Genomic DNA, 18,654 nt, shown 5'->3' on the forward strand with positions numbered 1-18,654 from the left:
TTGAAGTCCATTTCTTGAAGTATTATCTGCTTTCTCAATCTGATGTTTTTCTTTGGTTTGTACAGCCTACTTGAGGTCTCACAGTCTCTAGATCAGTGATTCTCAACCTGAGCAAGTTCAAGAGGTGTGGACTTCAACTCCCATAATTGGTGAGTGGCATGCTGGATGGGGAATTATGGGAGCTGAAATCCACACCTCTTTGAATTTGTTCAGGTTGAGAATCGCTGCTCTAGAAGGGCGGAAAAAGGCTCAGTTCCCCATCAGGAATATCAGTGTCTCCTATTCTCCCTTGAAAAAGGAGCCATCAACCTCCTTTGAAAACAAAAAGCTCTTTTTCTTATCCAGCTAAAGCTGAGCATGTCCATTTCTTTTGCTCTTATCCCTTAGAATTAAATTTCTAGTCTGTTAAATCTTGTGTTATCAAAGCCTTGAGGCTCTTGGCTTTGTTTCTGATATATAGTTGTTTGCAGTTAGCAGCCTCACTTCATGGAAGTCTCTAGGCACTGATCAGCTCTTAATAAGGAGTTGGCTGTTACTGTTTGAAGACAGAGTTTGAAGCTAAATGGACCAATGGTCTCCACTTGATATACTGTAGTTCTTCACTCCTGGGTAGTCTCCACCCATGACTCTAGTACTCCTTCTGAAAATTGCATTATCAATTTAGGTGGAACTAATCCTGTAAACAGGCTCCCTATATTCCGGGAGTATTGAATGGGAATCTTGAATGGGGGTAAAATTATCTCCATTTATTTATTTTTTTTAATTTGATTTATATGCTGCTTTTCTCCGGAGACTCAGGGCGGCTTACAATGCTTTAAGCAATAGCCTTCATACTTTTGTATATTTTTACAAAGTCAGCTTATTGCCCCCACAAACTGGGTCCTCAATTTACCTACCTTAGAAAGGATGGAAGGCTGAGTCAACCTTGAGCCTTGGCGAGATTCGAACCAGCAGTAATTGCAGGCAGCTGGAGTTAAATGGGGGCACCCGCCCTCTGGAACGAGCTACCCCCAGGAATACGACTAATCCCGGACCTCCGGACCTTCCGTCAAGCTTTGAAGACCTTCCTATTTCAGCAAGCTGGGCTGGCTTAAAATTTTAATGGATTATTTTAAGGGTAATGGGTTTTAATTGTTTGGGAAGCCAATTCGATTTAATTCTGCTTTTAAATTATTTTAAATTTTATATTGTATGTATTTTAATTTTGGCTGTTCACCGCCCTGAGTCCTTCGGGAGAAGGGCGGTATACAAATTTAAATAATAAATAAATAAATAAATAAAATAAATAAATTACAATGCATTAGTCTGCTGAGCTATCCAGGCTCCTTAGAATTACACATCATTCTAAGACCCCAAAACTGACAACTACCTATGAGAGACATACTTGTATACTCTCTGTGTTTAGTAAAGAGTATGCAAGTATACATGGAGAGTATACTTGTATACTCTCTATGAGAGACATACTTTCAACTTACTTACCTTAACCCTAACCCTAACCCAGGAGTCAGCAACCTGCGGCTCTGGAGCTGCATGTGGCTATTTCACCTCTCTGCTGTGGCTCCCTGTCACTCAAAATATGTGTCACAACCACCAATGTGTGACACCTGCTCGCATGCGATTTATTGAACTTTTCAACCCCCGGTAGGCCAACCATGGATAAATCCAAGAAAAGAAAAGTTTCAAAAGAAAACAGAATGTTTAATTCAACTACATATGCTAGTTTTGTGGCCACTCAAGAAATAGTCAGGCACGGGAAAGGTTTTGTGGCTCCCGGTGTTTTCTTTTCTGTGGGAAATGGGTCCAAATGGCTCTTTGAGTGTTTAAGGTTGCAGACCCGTGCCCTAACCCAAAAGTAGTGTGGAGACAGCAGGCAAGATAAAAGTGGTGGTGGTGGGGAGATATGAAATAACCTTTTCCTTGTGTTGAGGAAGATTGGCCTTTTGGAATAACAAGAGAGTGTATGTGCCAAAAGTCCAAAAATCCCCTTGTATATCAATACATTATATTTACAACCCTGAGACTTAGTCATCATCTGCCCCCATTGAACATTTTTTCTCCTTCACTAAGAGATTTTAGCCAATTGGTGGCACAGTGGTTAGAGTGCAGTAATGCAGACTATTTCAGCTGACGGCTAGCTGCAATTTGGCAGTTCAAATCCCACCAGGCTCAAGGTTGACTCACCCTTCCATCCTTCCGAGGTGGGTACAATGAGGACCCAGATTGTTGGGGGCAATAGGCTGACTCTGTAAAAACCACTTAGAGAGGGCTGTAAAGTGGTATATAAGTCTTAAGTGCTATTGCTTAATGCTATTGCTAATTTGGTGAGCAAAAAAAGAGAGGATGAATTGCCTGTTATATTGGAATGTCTCAGAGGAATCTGTCAGCAGATCCCCACTTTTGTTAGGAGGGAGAATGAAGGCCTTTGGATGTCATTTCTATGTTGTAGCACTGGTTAGTATAATGGAACTTGTCCTCTTGAAATTCAGTCAGCTCCTACCATACAAGGCCTTTAGAAGGTACCTAGAATTGTTTAAGATTTTGATTCTTAAATGATGCCATCTCTTTTTTTTTCTGGCTTGTTCTTTCTATGTTTTTTTATATTTTTTTAACATTCCATGGCTTTGGAAAATTGTTTATTTAACATATTGTATCACGGCTGTTTTAATGGCAGTATTTTAACCTACTTAAGTATTTTGATTGTGGCAGGTAAAATAAAATAAAATATAAATCGATAAATAAGTGGAAGCTTTCTGGATGACTGGACCAGTCGCTCAATATAACTGGTCAAGCTGGCTATATGTCAACAGTAAAGAAGCAATCATCATTTTACTTAATTATTTATTCTGCTGTTTTTAAATGATTGCCCACTATAATCAAATAACTCTGAGAGGCTAACAAGGCCTGAAAACAAAAACATGCATATAAAACAGTAAAAAACATCAGGTAAAAATTATCAGCTCCTCAACCAATGCAGATGAAAACACAATTTGTCAAACAACACTGGATAGAAACAAGAAATACTTCTGACACATTTCATAGTGCTTGCTCCGATGAATTTTGACTTGGTACAAGGTTTGAATTTAATGTGAACATGTTCCCTTATTCTCTACTTTTGTTTTATAAGTGTTCAAGGGAACTTTTATAAGTTATAGACTAATGAATTGTATCATTACACTTCAAAAATAATGGTCTTTTCCCCCTTAAAGTGCTTCACTAAAAAACAATCCCAGTATATTTGTTAAAAATGCAATAGCTCAAAAACCGAGTGTAAGCATTTCTAGCTCCATTTTGACTAAAAATAGAAGACAAGGATGAGGTTCAGCTAGGGATTGAGGGATCTGTTTGTAATGCCAGATGTCCTCATTTTAGAGAGGAAATAAAAAATAGCAAATGCCATGACCATATAGATTCCTATCCAGTAAGTTTCTATAATAATTTCAAACTTACCATGGCAAGTTTACACATCCAGTTACATCTCAGAATGAGATGTGAACTTTCTCTATGAAAGGTTTGATCCTCAGCAACTGAGAAGAATTTTAGTGATAAATTTTAGTATTTACAAGACAGGATATTTCACAAAGCAGACGAAATAACTACAGTGATATGAATTGAAATAATTAAAAAAAAATCTTACAAGGGATGTACAATTCAACACTCAAGAAATATTAAAGCTGAAAGAAGGACACAGAACATAGAATATAGAATAATAGGGTTGGGGGGACCTTGGATGTCTTCTAGTCCAACCCCCTGCCCAAGCAGGAGACCCTATACCAATGATAGCGAACCTATGGCACGGGTGCCACAGGTGGCACATGGCGCCATATCGGTAGGCACGTGAGCATTGCCTTAGCTCAGGTTCAGTGCGCATGCGCGCACTGGCCATCTTATTTTCAGGCCTTCTGGGCCCACCAGAAGTTGGGAAACAGGCTGTTTCTAGCCTCTGGAGGGCCTCCAGGGGGGTGGGGAAGGCCGTTTTTTGCCCTCCCCAGGCTCCTAGAAAGGCTCTGGAGCCTGGGGAGGGCGAAAAATGGGCCTACCGGGCCCACCGGGCCATCATGTGCCAAAAGCAGGGGGAGTTCGGGGGGATGGGGTGCATTGAATTATGGGTGTGGGCACGTGCATGCACGGCACCCTGCACTTCCCTCGCTTTCAGCACGCGATGGCAAAAAGGTTAGCCATCACTGCCCTATACCCTTCCGGACAAATGGCTGTCTGATCTCTTCTTAAAAACCTCCAGTGATGGAGCACCCAGCTGGAAATGACTGGAGTCTCAAGAATTAACAAACAGGATCAAACTTTAGAGGTCTTGTTTGATTAGCTGATTAAATGCCACAAAATTATTGTTAACTTTTAGGCACCCCATAGATCAGGGATGGCTAACCTTTTTCCGTTGTGTGCCAGAAGCGATGGAGAGGGGGGTTGTGCACACATGTGCCCACACCCGTAATTCTGTGCACCCCGTGCATGTGAATGTGACCACTCCCCCCGTTCCCCCCGTTTCCCCCCATTTTTTGGAGCCTGGGGAGGGCGAAAACGGCCTTCCCCACCTCCCTGGAGGCTTTCCAGAGGCAGGAAATGGCCTGTTTGCCAACTTCCGGTGGGACTGGAAGGCCTGTTTTTTGCTCTCCCCAGGCTCCAGAGCCTTTCTAGGAGCCTGGGGAGGGCAAAACAGCCTTCCTCACCACCCCCTGAGGCCCTCCAGAGGCAGGAAACAGCCTGTTTCCCTACTTCCGATGGGCCCAGAAGGCCTGAAAATCAGCTGGCACATGCCGGAGCTGAGCTCGCGTGCCCACCAATATGGCTATGTATGCCACCTGTGTCACGCGTGCCATAAGTTCGCTATCACGGTCATAGATTGTTCTCTAAGACAGTCTGCCTCTAACCTGATCCTTCAGCTCTTCCAATAACGCACTAATGGCTAGCATAACTACCCACTTTGCTCCTGTTGTATTCTTCTCTTTCCTTTCACCTTTCTCAGCATTACAGTCTTCCCCTGAGAGCTAGGTCTTCACATACTGTGTCTGAAATAGGTCTTGAGAGTCCAACAAAGATAATTAAACTTAAGATTCGGAAGTATCCCCAAAGATTCAAGAAAAGGACATTAATATTGATGACCATTCCCTTAATGGGCAAGTTACAGCACCATCAGAGGGCATTTCATCCACCAGATAACCTCACAATGGGAACTTCCAGACGGAGCTAAGCAGTTTACTATATCATTTTTACAGCAAAATAAGATCCCCTGAGTTCTCTGAGCCTGACTCAATTTTCTGGGTTAAAGGTTTCTACTCATTTTCTTTCTCTCAAATTGATGGTCCCACTGCCAGTTGATAAAACTTTGATAGAGTTGGAATCATGTTCCATTCTCTGCGATTCCTACAGGGATGGAAAGAAAGCACACCATAATTGAAAGTGCAAAGTTCATGAATGTCTATCTCAGATTTATTGGGTTCTGTTCCATTTGTTTTTAAAACTATGTTCCTAGTTTTCTGTGGTTTCCAAATCCAGAAGATTGCTTGAAAAATCCCTAAATTAGGTATAATACAAGGAGAAACACGAGAAAGAGTCCTATTGTGCAACTGTTATTCTGATCAAATCTAGATCCTTTCCATTCTTTCCACCGTTATGTCATTAATGTTATAAACAGACGTCTCTATGTCCCTTGTATCAAAGCTGTTGCGATTCTAAAATTTCCAGACTTAACATGCTTTGTTGATGTTTTGCACAATCTCTAAAGCATTCATTTATTCATTCATTCATTCATTCATTCATTCATTCATTCATTCATTCATTCATTTGTGTTGTAAAGCTGATTTTTTTTTGCCAAATGAAGAATGCTATGGGACTTTGATTTTGTGGTTGGTGGGATTTGGTAGTTCTGTTATTTCTGTTCTCTGATTAATCATAATCCAGTTCTCAGCAACATTCAGGTATCTCTGAAGTAGCCTATCTCTTGCACTGTATTACCTCCAGGTGTTTTCTTCACTTTCCACACTTTCCATTTGGAGAGTGGTCACGACTACCTCTTGATCACTGAAAATGGCAGCTTCAGTCAGCCACTGAAACAGCTCACTGGTTCCCACCTGCCTGCTCCTTTTAGCGCTGGTCTCTTTGGGAACTTCTCTGCTCAGATCCGCTTCATCTCGGATTTCTCCATTTCTTATGAAGGCTTCAACATCACTTTTTCAGGTAAGGGCTGGTACTTGGGAAGTAAGTACCGTATTTTTCGGAGTATAAGCTGCACTTTAGTTTTTGGGGAGGAAAATGGGGGGAAAAAATTCTGCCTTTGCCTACTAGGTATTCATCTGGCTAGCATCCTTAGCCTGGTCAGCTTCAGCACATTTTAGTTTGCTGGTTGTGAGAGGCCGAAACTGTGCGGAGGTGGCGATTGGCAGCGATGTGCTTTGGCGATTCCCGCAGCCTCGAATGGCTCTCAAACGGAGCATTTGGAAGCTGAAAACGTGAGACACGGAGCCCAAAAACACAAGCCATTGTTTGTGGCAATCTCTGAAGCCAGGAAGAGGACACACGGGAGCTGAAGGGTGGGGGCCAGCGGGTGGGCAAGGCTACATTTGGAGTATAAGATGCACCCAAATTTCCAGTGTCTTTTTGGGGGGGAGTGCATTTTATACTCTGAAAAATGTGGTAAATACCCTGGACGGGTCTTCTTTCATCACCAAGAAATGTCATGAGGCTCCAGACATTGGAGACAAGAAATGGACATCTTGGAGAGACATGTTCTAGATCAGTGATGGCTAACCTTTTTGCCATTGCATGGCAGGAGGGAGGGGGCGGGGGAGTCGCACGCGTGCATGCCCACACCCATAATTCTATGCGCCCTGCGCATGTCTGCATGACTCCCCCACGCTCACCCCACTCCTGGCACGCAATGTCTCGGTAGGCCCGTTTTTCTCTCTCACCTGGCTCCAGAGCCTCTCTAGGAGTTTGGGGAGCGCAAAAACGGCCTCCTGCCCGGAGGCCCCCTGGAGGCTGAAAACGGCCCATTTGCCAACTTCCGGTGGGACTGGAAGTTGGCAAATGGGCCGTTTTCAGCCTCCGGGGGTGCGGGTGGGGAAGGCCGTTTTCGCCCTCCCCAGACTCCTAGAGAGGCCTTCCCTACCACCCCCCGAGGCCCTCCGGAGGCAGGAAACAGCTTGTTTCCCTACTTCTGGTGGGCCCAGAAGCCCCGAAAATCAGCTGGCTGGCATGCACATACGTGCCGGAGCTGAGCTCACATGCCCACTGATATGGCTACATGTGCCACCTGTGGCACACGTGCCATATGTTTGCCATTACGGTTCTAGATACTGAACACTTACTTTAGATAAAAAATAAACACTGACCAGTCCTTGACCCTCCTTGGTTAGTCAGTCATAAACCACTATAAATGTTGGGCCTGCTCTTCTTACAGCCATTCTGTGACTGTAAGCCATGTGCTTTAGCAAAACTCCTTACACTTAAAAACTAAAGCAGAAATTTGAGACAGTGGGCAAATTTGACATTTTGACCACCTGGCTATCACAGTGGGTTTAGTCAGAAAGCAGCAAATAACCAGAAGGCAGACTAATGAGATTATTCCAGGCTCCTTGCTCTCAACTCTTAGCTTATTTTTGACTCTCCTCTCCCCATCAGCAAAGTGTTCTCGTAATTCTTTTAAAGAAATAAAGATGACCCTGAAGGCTCTGACTTCCGTTGCAGCATTCCAACTTCATTTTAATTCTAACAACAACATTAGCATTTCAAAATATATTATGTCATGTACAGCAGAAGATCTAATGCCAGAGCTAAGAAATAAAAAATTAGGGAAGCTATAGGAAAAGATGGCTTCTATGTTGACTGTTTACTCCAGGATGGGTAGTTTTAAATTATTATTATTATTTTTTTATGAATGGGTAACAATTTGTTCCAATCTAGGGCATGTTTTACTATTTTTATTTTCTATCTTGGTTGGTAGCAAACCATAAGCAATTGCAGCCCTACCATCTTCAGCATGTGTATAATGGTCTGGTTTGTATAATGGTTAGCTGTTAAATTATTTGTTTGCCAGTTTTTTTGATGGTGATTGTAATATGTCATGAACCAGTGCTGATAAAATAACATTAAAAACTGATTCCAGGACCAGAAGATACTTTTTTTAAAAAAAAAAAAAAAAGTGCATTAAAAAAAAAAAACAGTGTCCACTGACAGACAGACAGACAGACCAGGGGTGAAATCCAACAGGTTCTGACAGGTTCTGGAGAACCGGTAGAGGAAATTTTGAACAGTTCGGAGAACCGGCAAATACCACCTCTGGCTGGCCCCAGAGTGGCGTGGGAATGGAGATTTTGTAATATTCTTCCCCTGGAGTGGGATGGGAATGGAGATTTTGCTGTATCCTTCCCCTGCCACGCCCACCAAGCCACACCACGCTCACCACTGAGACAGACAGACAGACAGACAGACAGACAGACAGACAGACAGACACACACACACACACACACACACACACACACACACACACACCAGTGAGTGAAAGGCCAGTAACTCAGCTAAAATTTACTTCTGGCTAAAAATAGAGGAGGCATTTTCCCAGTGGGATCTGCATTGGCACATTAATATGGAGGAATTAGCACTGCAAAGACATAGTTTTATTTCTAGCTAAAGCCAAGAGTCAGCAATGTTAGCAGAGTTAAAGGAGAGGCAGGAGAAGAATTGCTCACTAAGAGAGTATCTACTATTTGCACATAGAAGATACATTCATCAAGAATCATAAGGTGCAACACTTATTGATAGTCATAGGGAAACATTAAATACAAATTGTAAGGATACAAGGAACAGGGTTACAGTCATAGAGTCATAAGTGGAAGGAGATGGGTGATGGGAACGATGAGAAGATTAATAGTAATGCAGACTTAGTGAATAGTTTGACAGTGTTGAAGGAATTATTAGTTTAGCAGAGTGATGGCGTTCAGAAAAAAACTGTCCTTGTGTCTAGTTGTTCTGGTTCACAGTGCTCTATAGAGTCGTTTTGAGGGTAGGAATTGAAAGAGATTTTTCTTTCATCAGAGTGGATCACAACCAGGTCCTCTCCACCCCCACCCCACCAAATAAAAATGCTGAATAATTATCAAGGCCTTCTCAAGGCAGATTGTCACGTGCATAGAAGATCAATATTGTATGGTCAAGAAAAAGGTTGCAACTTTCCAGATCTATCTATCTATCTATCTATCTATCTATCTATCTATCTATCTATCTATCTATCTATCTATCTATCTATCTACAGTATCATCTCTCTCTCATCTTCCTATCTTCCTATCATCTATCTACCTATCTACCTATTTTCTACTTATCTATTTGTCTGTGTCTGTCTGTCTGTCTGTCTGTCTGTCTGTCTGTCTATCATCTATCTATCTATCTATCTATCTATCTATCTATCTATCTATCATCTATCTATCTATCTATCTATCTATCTATCTATCTATCATCTATCTATCTATCTATCTATCTATCTATCTATCTATCTATTATCTATCTATCTATCTATCTATCTATCTATTATCTATCTATCTATCTATCATCTATCTGTCTATCTGTCTGTCTGTTTATTTAATTTATAGGCTGCCCATCTTACCTTAAAGTAATCATGGGTATCTTACAATCATAAAAAATAAAACTATATATAAATTAAAAACATAAATAAGTTAATCCAAAATTCAAAATGGCCCGATTAAAAGATGGGGAGGGTGGGAGCAGGAAGTGGGGGGGGGGAGGTGGAAAGTTATTAATGTCAAGGAGGGAAAGAGATAGAGAAATTTTCATTTCTATGAATTGTATTTAAAGGTGTAAGTTTTCTATTTTGGGGGTAATGCCCCAGTGGTGCCTTGTGTTTCTCTACCCATCAGACTATGACTTAGAACCTTGTGATGAGCCCGAAGTGCCAATCTACAGCATCCGCAAAGGTCTTCAGTTTGGTGTGGGGGACATATTGACTTTCTCCTGCTTCCCTGGTTACCGACTGGAAGGGGTCTCCAGCATTACTTGCCTGGGCGGTAGACGGCGTGTGTGGAGTTCGCCACTGCCAAGGTGTGTTGGTAGGTGGTCACCTGCTTTAATTTTGCTTGGGCAGTCTAGTGTATCAGAACATACCCTGGGCAAACTCTTTAGCCTTTCTTGTTTTTGGTCTGTAGGAAGCATTAGGAGATGGAAAAGGCTGAGTTGAATAAACAAGACCAGGAGCCTGGAATTGCTGATCTTATGATATATTTTGCACTGTCCATGTGCTTGATCGTCCTTTGACCTTAGAGACATGAAAAAAAAAATAATCAAAGCCAAGTACTGAAGTCATGGAGTACAGGCACCATTACATCTGCACAAACATCTAGGTTACCCTTCATTATCACAATTTGCAAATTAGATTTAACAAGGACCCAGTTATTAATTTTAAGTAACCTCAGAGGTGGAAATTTAAATTAATAGTTGGGAATCTATTAAATCTGGTCTGCAAATCTTAATTTGTGCTAACGCTGATTAATCAAGTTGACAGGGAATCCCCATGCCATGGATAATGTTAAAAAAGAAAGGGAGGAGAGTGAACCAGGTGCAAATCTGTAGAGTAATCCCAGATTCCAAATAATATATGACTGTGCCATGTTTAGCTCACATAAAAATGGAATTCACATAGTACATTGAGGCATGGTCCATTGTAACTATAGTCTGTTGAAGAAAGCAGAAAACTAAGTTCTCATACAGTGCTAAGAGATACATTGTGATAATCCTTCATAAAGGACAGAATCAGCTGAGAGATTCTAGGCCAGTCATCTTCTCTCCAGCCAACCTACCACCTGAGGTGGCTTTTGTTCGGAACGTAGAAGAAGAGAACATTATGTATACCATTTTGAGTACAAAAGTAAAGATAGGATCTAAATCTAATAAATAATACATGCACATCTTTCTCTAAATTGCAAACAAGCCCACAACTTGATTCTGTTGTTTGTGACTCCAAACCGTAAAAAAATAGATTTAATTTAGGAAAAATTATGAGATTGAAACCAAAAAATCCATCTCCAAATGGTTCCTGGGTATACCGGGACATACATTTTTAACTGTAGAAGTGTGGTGTGCTGCAGAGAAGCACACAAAAGATCAAGCAGTAGAGATTCTCCTAACATCTGGAAGCCAGGTTCTTCTAATCAAAATTAAAACCAAATTTCTTTGGTGATAGACTAGACTTAGAATTATGGGGAATTGCTGCTTGCTGCTGCAGAGAACAGTGCAACTTTCTCATGAGTATGAGCTATAATTAACATATATGAGGCAAAGGCAAGAAGGGAGTGGTCAAAAAAAGTCAAAATCCCATCCCTTTTTATATCTATCACAACACTCTTGCACTCTCTCCTTCAATAGCGCTGTGGACACCCCTGCAGAGGGAGGATTTTTAAGGAATTATTTTCAGATTTTGCTTTTTACACTAGCAATATTTTTCAGACAAATGAAGTGATGTTATTTCCAGCCATAAAAGAATGAGAAAAATCTCACTTGCAATTGCAGTGAGACAGAAGTGCTCTGGAGGCTGCAAAAATGGCCTTGGCAGCTGTCGGTTATACTATTACTAGCCTGGGTGGAAGTTTTGCTCCATTGGGATTGCTTTTATTTCTCACCAGGCTAAAGGTTGACTCAGCCTTCCATCTTTCCAAGATGGGTAAAATGAGGACCCAGATTGTTGGGGGCAATAGGCTGACTCTGTAAACTGCTTAGAGAGGGCTGTAAAGCATTGTGAAGTGGTATAGAAGTCTAAGTGCCTCCCTCCCAGTGATTAGAATGCAGTATTGCAGGCTAACTCTGCTCACTGCCAGGAGTTCGATCCTGACCGACTGGCTCAAGGTTGACTCAGCCTTCCATCCTTCCGAAGTGGGTAAAATGAGGACCCAGATTGTTGGGGGCAAGAGGCTGACTCTATAAACTGCTTAGAGAGGGCTATAAAAGTACTATGAAGTGGTATATAAGTCTAAGTGCTATGGCTAATACTTGCCCGCATCAAGATGTTGAACTTGATGTTTTAAATGCTGCTTACTGAATATAGATGTCCAGCTTTCTTGTGTCATATACCAACTTGGCTTCATTGTCTGAGAATTGGTGGTATGGCTGGGTTGTCTTCTGCTTAGAAGAAGACAAGGAGAAGTTTAGCTGTGTTCAGCTCCATAGCATAGTTAAAAGGTGCAGAACTAAGATAAAACAGTAGGATTGGTTTAGGGTACAGGGATATATTTACTTATATAGTAAACCTACATGCTGCCCATCTCACTTAGAGATGAGTCTAGGTGGCTTATAATATAATTGTGTAGGAGAGCAGCACCATCGTTATCCAACCAGTTTGATAATAGAGCAGGAAAATGTGGCAATTTGGATGTAGTAGTAGACTATATTATGGTGTCCAAATGCAGAGCGCATGAGTCCTGAATGAGTTACAGGATGGTTCTTTATTTTGGTAATCCAATGTTTAGTTTTTAGTCTAGCACAGTGTTTCTCAACCTTGGGAAGCTTGAAGATGGGTGGACTTCAACTCCCAGAATCCCCCAGCCAGCACTGTCTGGGGGATTCTGGGAGTTGAAGTCCACCCATCTTCAAGTTACCAAGGTTGAGAAACACTGGTCTAGCACTAGTTTAGGTAAAATTCCACGTGTAAGAAGGGAAACACAATAGGTCCACATTAGTGTTTACCCAGACAGTATCCTTTTTATATCACTTGTAATCTGTTAACAGTCAATCCTTCTGCCTCTTTCTCTATAGCGGAATGTGGTTCTTCTGTGACTGGGACTCAAGGTGTCCTCTTATCTCCAAATTATCCCCTAAACTACAACCACCACCACGAATGTATCTATTCCATCCAGACGCAGCCAGGAAAAGGAATTCAACTTAAAGCCAGGGCATTCAGCTTGGAAACTGGAGATGTCCTCAAGGTAAATGACTAATTGTCCGGTGGATTAAAATGAGATTGAATGAATAGTTAAGCAAAAAGCATAACAAGAACGTAAGAACTAACACATTTCAAAGCTGATCAATCACAGACCAAATTTGCAACCCTACCAGTTTGCATTTCCAAAAAATTTTCAATTTTCTAGTGGAAAATTGCACCACTCCTTTTTTGGCAGAAAAGGCTATTGAACTTGGGGGGAGAAATGTTTCATAGACTGTAGCAGCTGGAGGCCTTGAATTTCTCTCTTATTCTATAAACTGAAAGAGCCATCTTTTCCCCCTTCAACTTCTCAGGGTCTTTTTTCTTGAAAATATATGGGGAAAGTCTTTTTTGCATGGGGTTGTACTTTCCCAGAAGAAGATGACCTGTAATTTTGGGAATGTTCCTAAACTCCCAACTGCTTCCAGAACTTCTGAACAGTGTTGCTTTCCCCAAGTCTTTTGGTGGCTTTCTATATTATCAATATTGATAATACAAAAAGCAACTTAGAACTAAGGAGAAATTTCCTGACAGTTAGAACAATTAATAAGTGGAACAACTTGCCTCCAGAAGTTGTCAATGCTCCAACACTGGAAGTTTTTAAGAAGAGGTTGGATAACCATTTGTCTGAAGTGGTGTAGGATTTCCTGCCTAGGCACAGGGTTGGACTAGAAGACCTCCAAGGTCCCTTCCAACTCTGTTATTCTATTCTAATAATGGTAGCCTTCTGAACTGTCTAACAGAACTGGGTCTTGAAGATATTGAGGTATTATGCTACTGGTCAGTTCTATCAGATTGTAACCAGTTGCTGAGGTCGATTGTTTAACCTCTAGGGTTAGAGTTATGGAGTCCCATATTACACCACTGGGAGGGGTCTTTGGAGTAGAGTGTCATAAACAGTGTTGGGTTTCAAATTTTTTTACTACCAGTTCTGTGGGAGTGGCTTGGTGGGCGTGGCAGAGTAAGGATACCATAAAATCTCCATTCCCGCCCCACTCCAGGGGAAGGTTACTGCAAAATCCCCATTTCCTCCCGATCAGCTGGGACTTGGGAGGCAAAGAATAGATGGGGCCAGTCAGAATTTTTACTACCGGTTCTCCGAACTACTGAAAATTTCTGCTACCAGTTCTCCAGAACTGGTCAGAACCTGCTGAAACCCACCTCTGGTTCAAGCCCATAACATGCATGGCAGAATGAGCTCCCATCATTTGCTACTAGCTCCCACCAGGGGTGAAATCTACTTACTTTCTCTATTGGTTCGGAAATGCATGTGCTGCACGCATGTGCATCACATGCAGACCCTCTGCACATGAGCAAACTCTTGAGTTCAGAAAACTGGATAAAATAATAAAATAAAGCACTGTCTAATTAATCAGGAAACTAATAAAAACACTTTTAATGTCATTTTAACAGAAATGCATATAAATAATGAAGCTGAAGGACACTCTTTTAAAAGAGGTCATCTTCTTTTAGCCTTTCATTTGTATGAAAAGCCAGCAGAAGAGAGCACTTGTGGTGGCAATTCATATAATTGTTTCATTCTGATTTTGGAGTTGATAGCTGTGAAATGCATTAGGATTTTTTCTCCAATTTTTAAAATTTTATTTTATAGTTGCTGTAATTGTATGCTAACTTGGACCATAAAGAAATATTGATTGATTGATTGATTGATTGAGATAATATGCAAATCAACACTGATATAATTGTTCAATTCAAATCATTGGATGAATTTTGCTTACTAAATACAGTAATTATTTTTTGAGATACTATTTAGAGGGGGAGATAATGGCAACCGTGATTTACTCCTCCAACACCTGCATTGATATAGTCATCTACCAGCTTTATACTGCCAATCAAACCTCTCAGATACATTCTGGGAAATCTAAATGGGTGGCTACTGTGGGTATGCAGAACATTTTAAATATAAGGGTAACATGCTCATTTTGAGAAGAAGAGGGCTGTTTTAGGACACTGGGGTGGAATTTTGAGCTCAAAACAAAGTTGTTGGAAGTTTCACAATGATCCAGGGAAACCACTTCATGTTTTGAGAGACCCTCTCAACTGTACTGTAACATTGCAGGAATACAGTTGTTTTGAATGCAAGGCTGTAGGAGAGGAGCAGGCAGACCTGGGGGCAAAGTTAAATGCATCACCAGTTTAGAGTCCTTGTGTTGCCATAAGAGATCCTGGTCCAACCCCTCCTGAATTCTGGCACCAATTTAGTGTTGAACTTCTCTTGAACAGGTTCATGTGTATAGGCTTGAATAACTTGTTTATACTGCAACCTAATGGGTAGTCCTAGTTCTTTGAGTTTGACAAAGGCATTTTGATATTTTTCACACCCTAATGAATAGAATAGAATAGAATAGAATAGAATAGAATAGAATAGAATAGAATAGAATAGAATAGAATAGAATAGAATAGAATAGAATAGAATAGAATAGAATAGAATGGCAGATCTTCATTTTTGCTGCCTGGATAGATAATGTGGGAATGAGAAAATGCAAACCAGCCTTTACAGACGAATCCCAGAAAGCAAGGATGAATGAAGTGTCTGAAGGCATTGTTTCAGAAGATGCCTCCTTCTGAGTCAGGACAGTACTTGGCTATAGACAGGCTTCAGTCTTCACCCAACCAGCAGCCTTTCCCAATCTGGTGCTCTTCAGGTGAAATACCTGTCATTTCCAGATAATATCAGCAATCTCCCGGGAGTTCTGGGGGATGTAGTCCAAACAGATCTGGAGGATACCAGGTTGGGAAAGCTAACTTCTGCCCTTTCTTAGGCCTGGTAATGGTGGGTCCATGAATAGAAGAGAAGAGAAGAGAAAAGAAGAGAAGAGAAGAGAAGAGAAGAGAAGAGAAGAGAAGAGAAGAGAAGAGAAGAGAACAGAACAGAACAGAACAGAACAGAACAGAACAGAACAGAACAGAACAGAACAGAACAGAATTTTTTACTGGCCAAGTGTGATTGGACACACAAGGAATTTGTCTTGGTGCATATGCTCTCAGTGTACATAAAAAGAAATGATACATTTGTCAAGAATCATAAGGTACAACACTTAATGATAGTCCTAGGGGACAAATAAGCAATCAGGAAACAATATCAATGTAAATATGTAAGGATACAAGCAACAAAATTACAGTTATACAGTCATAAGTGGAAGGAGATGGGTGGTGGGAACGATGAGAAGATTAATAGTAGTGCAGACATAGTAAATAGCTTGACAATGTTGAGGGAATTATTTGTTTAGCAGAGTGATGGCATTCAGGAAAAAACTGTTCTTGTGTCTACCAATGCAACATGTCCTCCCTCTTCAGAAGAAAAGCCAACACTGTTTTCATGTCCCAGTGCTCAGGCCAAAGACATGGGACAATGAGGAATGTTCCACCCATCGCCAGGGGTGCAGGATCAGCAGATGGGCAGAGATAAGGGAATCCATCTTCATATTTGTTTTCTCCTCTTTTCCAAGATTTATGATGGCAACAATAACTCGGCTCGTCTGCTGGGCTCCTTCAGCCATGCAGAGATGTTGGGTCTCAATGTCAACAGCACTTCCAGCTCGATGTGGCTTGAATTCATCACGGATGGAAATGGCACAAATCAAGGTTTTGAGCTGCAGTTTTCTAGTAAGTATGGAGGCTGCCAACCCTGCAGCTGGAGAAAAAGTGTCAGGGCAGTGTTAGAATCTCTGTACTGCTCCCTACCGAGAAGCTGTATTTGGAACCAAACATTTAAGAAAAAAATAGTTTGCCAAGTAAGGGTGTCTAGATGGAAGCCAAGCTAATGCCAGATCTTTTGATGATATTTTATTTTTATACCTAAATATTCAAAAGGAAACTAATTATACCTGCTTCATGTAAGAGCACATTTTTCTTTACAAGTTGTCTGTGTAAATATCATTGTGTTCATCTTCACACACTTCCCCATCTTTCTATGTCTACTGTTCTACTCATATCAGGTTAATAAGACCTCTTTTGAAAAATTACAGATCACTACCTCCACTGATGCAGTGGCTCAGTGGCTAAGAAGCTGAGCTTGTCGATCAAAAGGTTGGCAGTTCAGTGGTTTGAGTCCCTAGTGCCATGTAACAGGGTGAGCTCCTGTTACTTGTCCCAGCTTCTGCCAATTTAGCAGTTCGAAAGCACGTAAAAAATGCAAGTAGGAAAATAGGGACCACCTTTGGTGGGAAGGTAACAGCGCTCCGTGCGCCTATGGCATTGAGTCATGCCAGCCACATGACCACGGAGATGGCTTCAGACAGTGCTGGCTCTTTGGCTTTGAAACGGAGATGAGCACCGCCCCCTAGAGTTGGGAACGACTAGCACATATGTTCGAGGGGAACCTTTACCTTTACCTTACCTCCACTAAATAAGCTACACAAGAAACAGCCTTCGGTACATCTATTTCCAACCAATCCGTCAGATTGATCCATAAGGTTCAGAATCAGCAAATAACAAGCCTGTTTCAAAGAGGAATCTGTTCCTTGCTATTTTGCAGCATTTTTCTCCGGCTTCTTAAATAGCTCCAGTTCCTTGGGTCTTTTCCATTAGATGCTTCATCTTAGTCCTGGTACCTTAGAAAGACCACAAGGTTGCATATTCTTGGATGCCTTTTCTCTGACTACATCCTGAACGTTTCTAAAAGTGTTTCATCAGCTGTTGACAGTTTTTGCTAATGCAACTGCTGAGACAAGGCTGGGATTTCTTTCTAACCAATTGCCTTTATTCCTGATTTCAGGTTTTGATTTAATCAAATGTGAGAACCCTGGTATCCCACAATTTGGCTACAAAGTCCACGATGAGGGACATTTTGCAGGGAGTTCCGTCTCTTTCAGTTGTGATCCTGGCTACACATTACGCGGAAGCCGTGTGCTTACTTGCTTGACTGGAGAGCGAAGATCCTGGGACCAGCCTCTCCCCACCTGCGTAGGTATGACTCCTCCCTCTGGTGTGGTAATCACTCCCCAGATATTTGGCATAGCTGCTAAGGGGATGGCAGACCGGTTGATTTAGCTGTGCAATTTTATGTCCCAAAGCCACCCATAGTTCTTGGAATCTTCAGGAAAAGCATTGGAATGTTCCTACTAAATTGAAATTTTAATGTGATAAAATTGTTAAATAATTGAATGCATAACTGAGATGTTATTGGAATGTAAGTTCAGAGTTGCAGGAAGGAGGAGCTTTTTCCCAGAAGGCAAATAATAGAATAGAATAGAATAGAATAGAATAGAATAGAATAGAATAGAATAGAATAGAATAGAATAGAATAGAATAGAATAGAATAACAGAGTTGGAAGGGACCTTGGAGGTCTTCTAGTCCAACCCCCTGCTTAGGCAGGAAACCCTATACCACTTCTGACAAATGGTTATCCAACATCTTCTTAAAAACTTCCACTGTTGGAGCATTCACAACTTCTGGAGGCAAGTTGTTCCACTGGTTAATTGTTCTAATGGTCAGGAAATTTGTCCTAAGTTCTAACTTGCTTCTCTCCTTAATTAGTTTCCACCCATTGCTTCTTGTTCTACCCTCAGGTGCTTTGGAGAATAGCTTGACTCCCTCTTCTTTGTGGCAGCCGCTGAGATATTGGAAGACTGCTATCATGTCTCCCCTAGTCCTTCCTTTTACTAGACTAGACATACCCAGTTCCTGCAACTGTTCTTCATATGTTTTACCCTCCAGGTCCCTAAACCTCCACTGCAAAAAGACAGTGGAGCTTAGAATG

General features: G+C 41.4%; 1 protein-coding gene across 1 annotated transcript in view; it reads left to right on the forward strand.

Moving 5' to 3' along the window:
* CSMD2 (CUB and Sushi multiple domains 2) overlaps nt 1-18,654 on the forward strand; it is an 819,526-nt gene that overhangs the window by 587,636 nt on the left and 213,236 nt on the right. Inside the window, exons 20-24 of the mRNA XM_070950069.1 lie at nt 5,974-6,189; nt 9,882-10,070; nt 12,766-12,935; nt 16,402-16,558; nt 17,670-17,861. Coding sequence (XP_070806170.1) covers nt 5,974-6,189; nt 9,882-10,070; nt 12,766-12,935; nt 16,402-16,558; nt 17,670-17,861 — 924 coding nt within the window. The remainder of the gene's footprint in view (nt 1-5,973; nt 6,190-9,881; nt 10,071-12,765; nt 12,936-16,401; nt 16,559-17,669; nt 17,862-18,654) is intronic.

The sequence above is a fragment of the Pituophis catenifer genome, unplaced genomic scaffold (genome assembly GCF_029215685.1).
Source record: "Pituophis catenifer annectens isolate HBS135680 unplaced genomic scaffold, rPitCat1.0.hap2 SCAF_9, whole genome shotgun sequence".
NCBI classification, from domain to species: Eukaryota; Metazoa; Chordata; class Lepidosauria; order Squamata; family Colubridae; genus Pituophis; species Pituophis catenifer.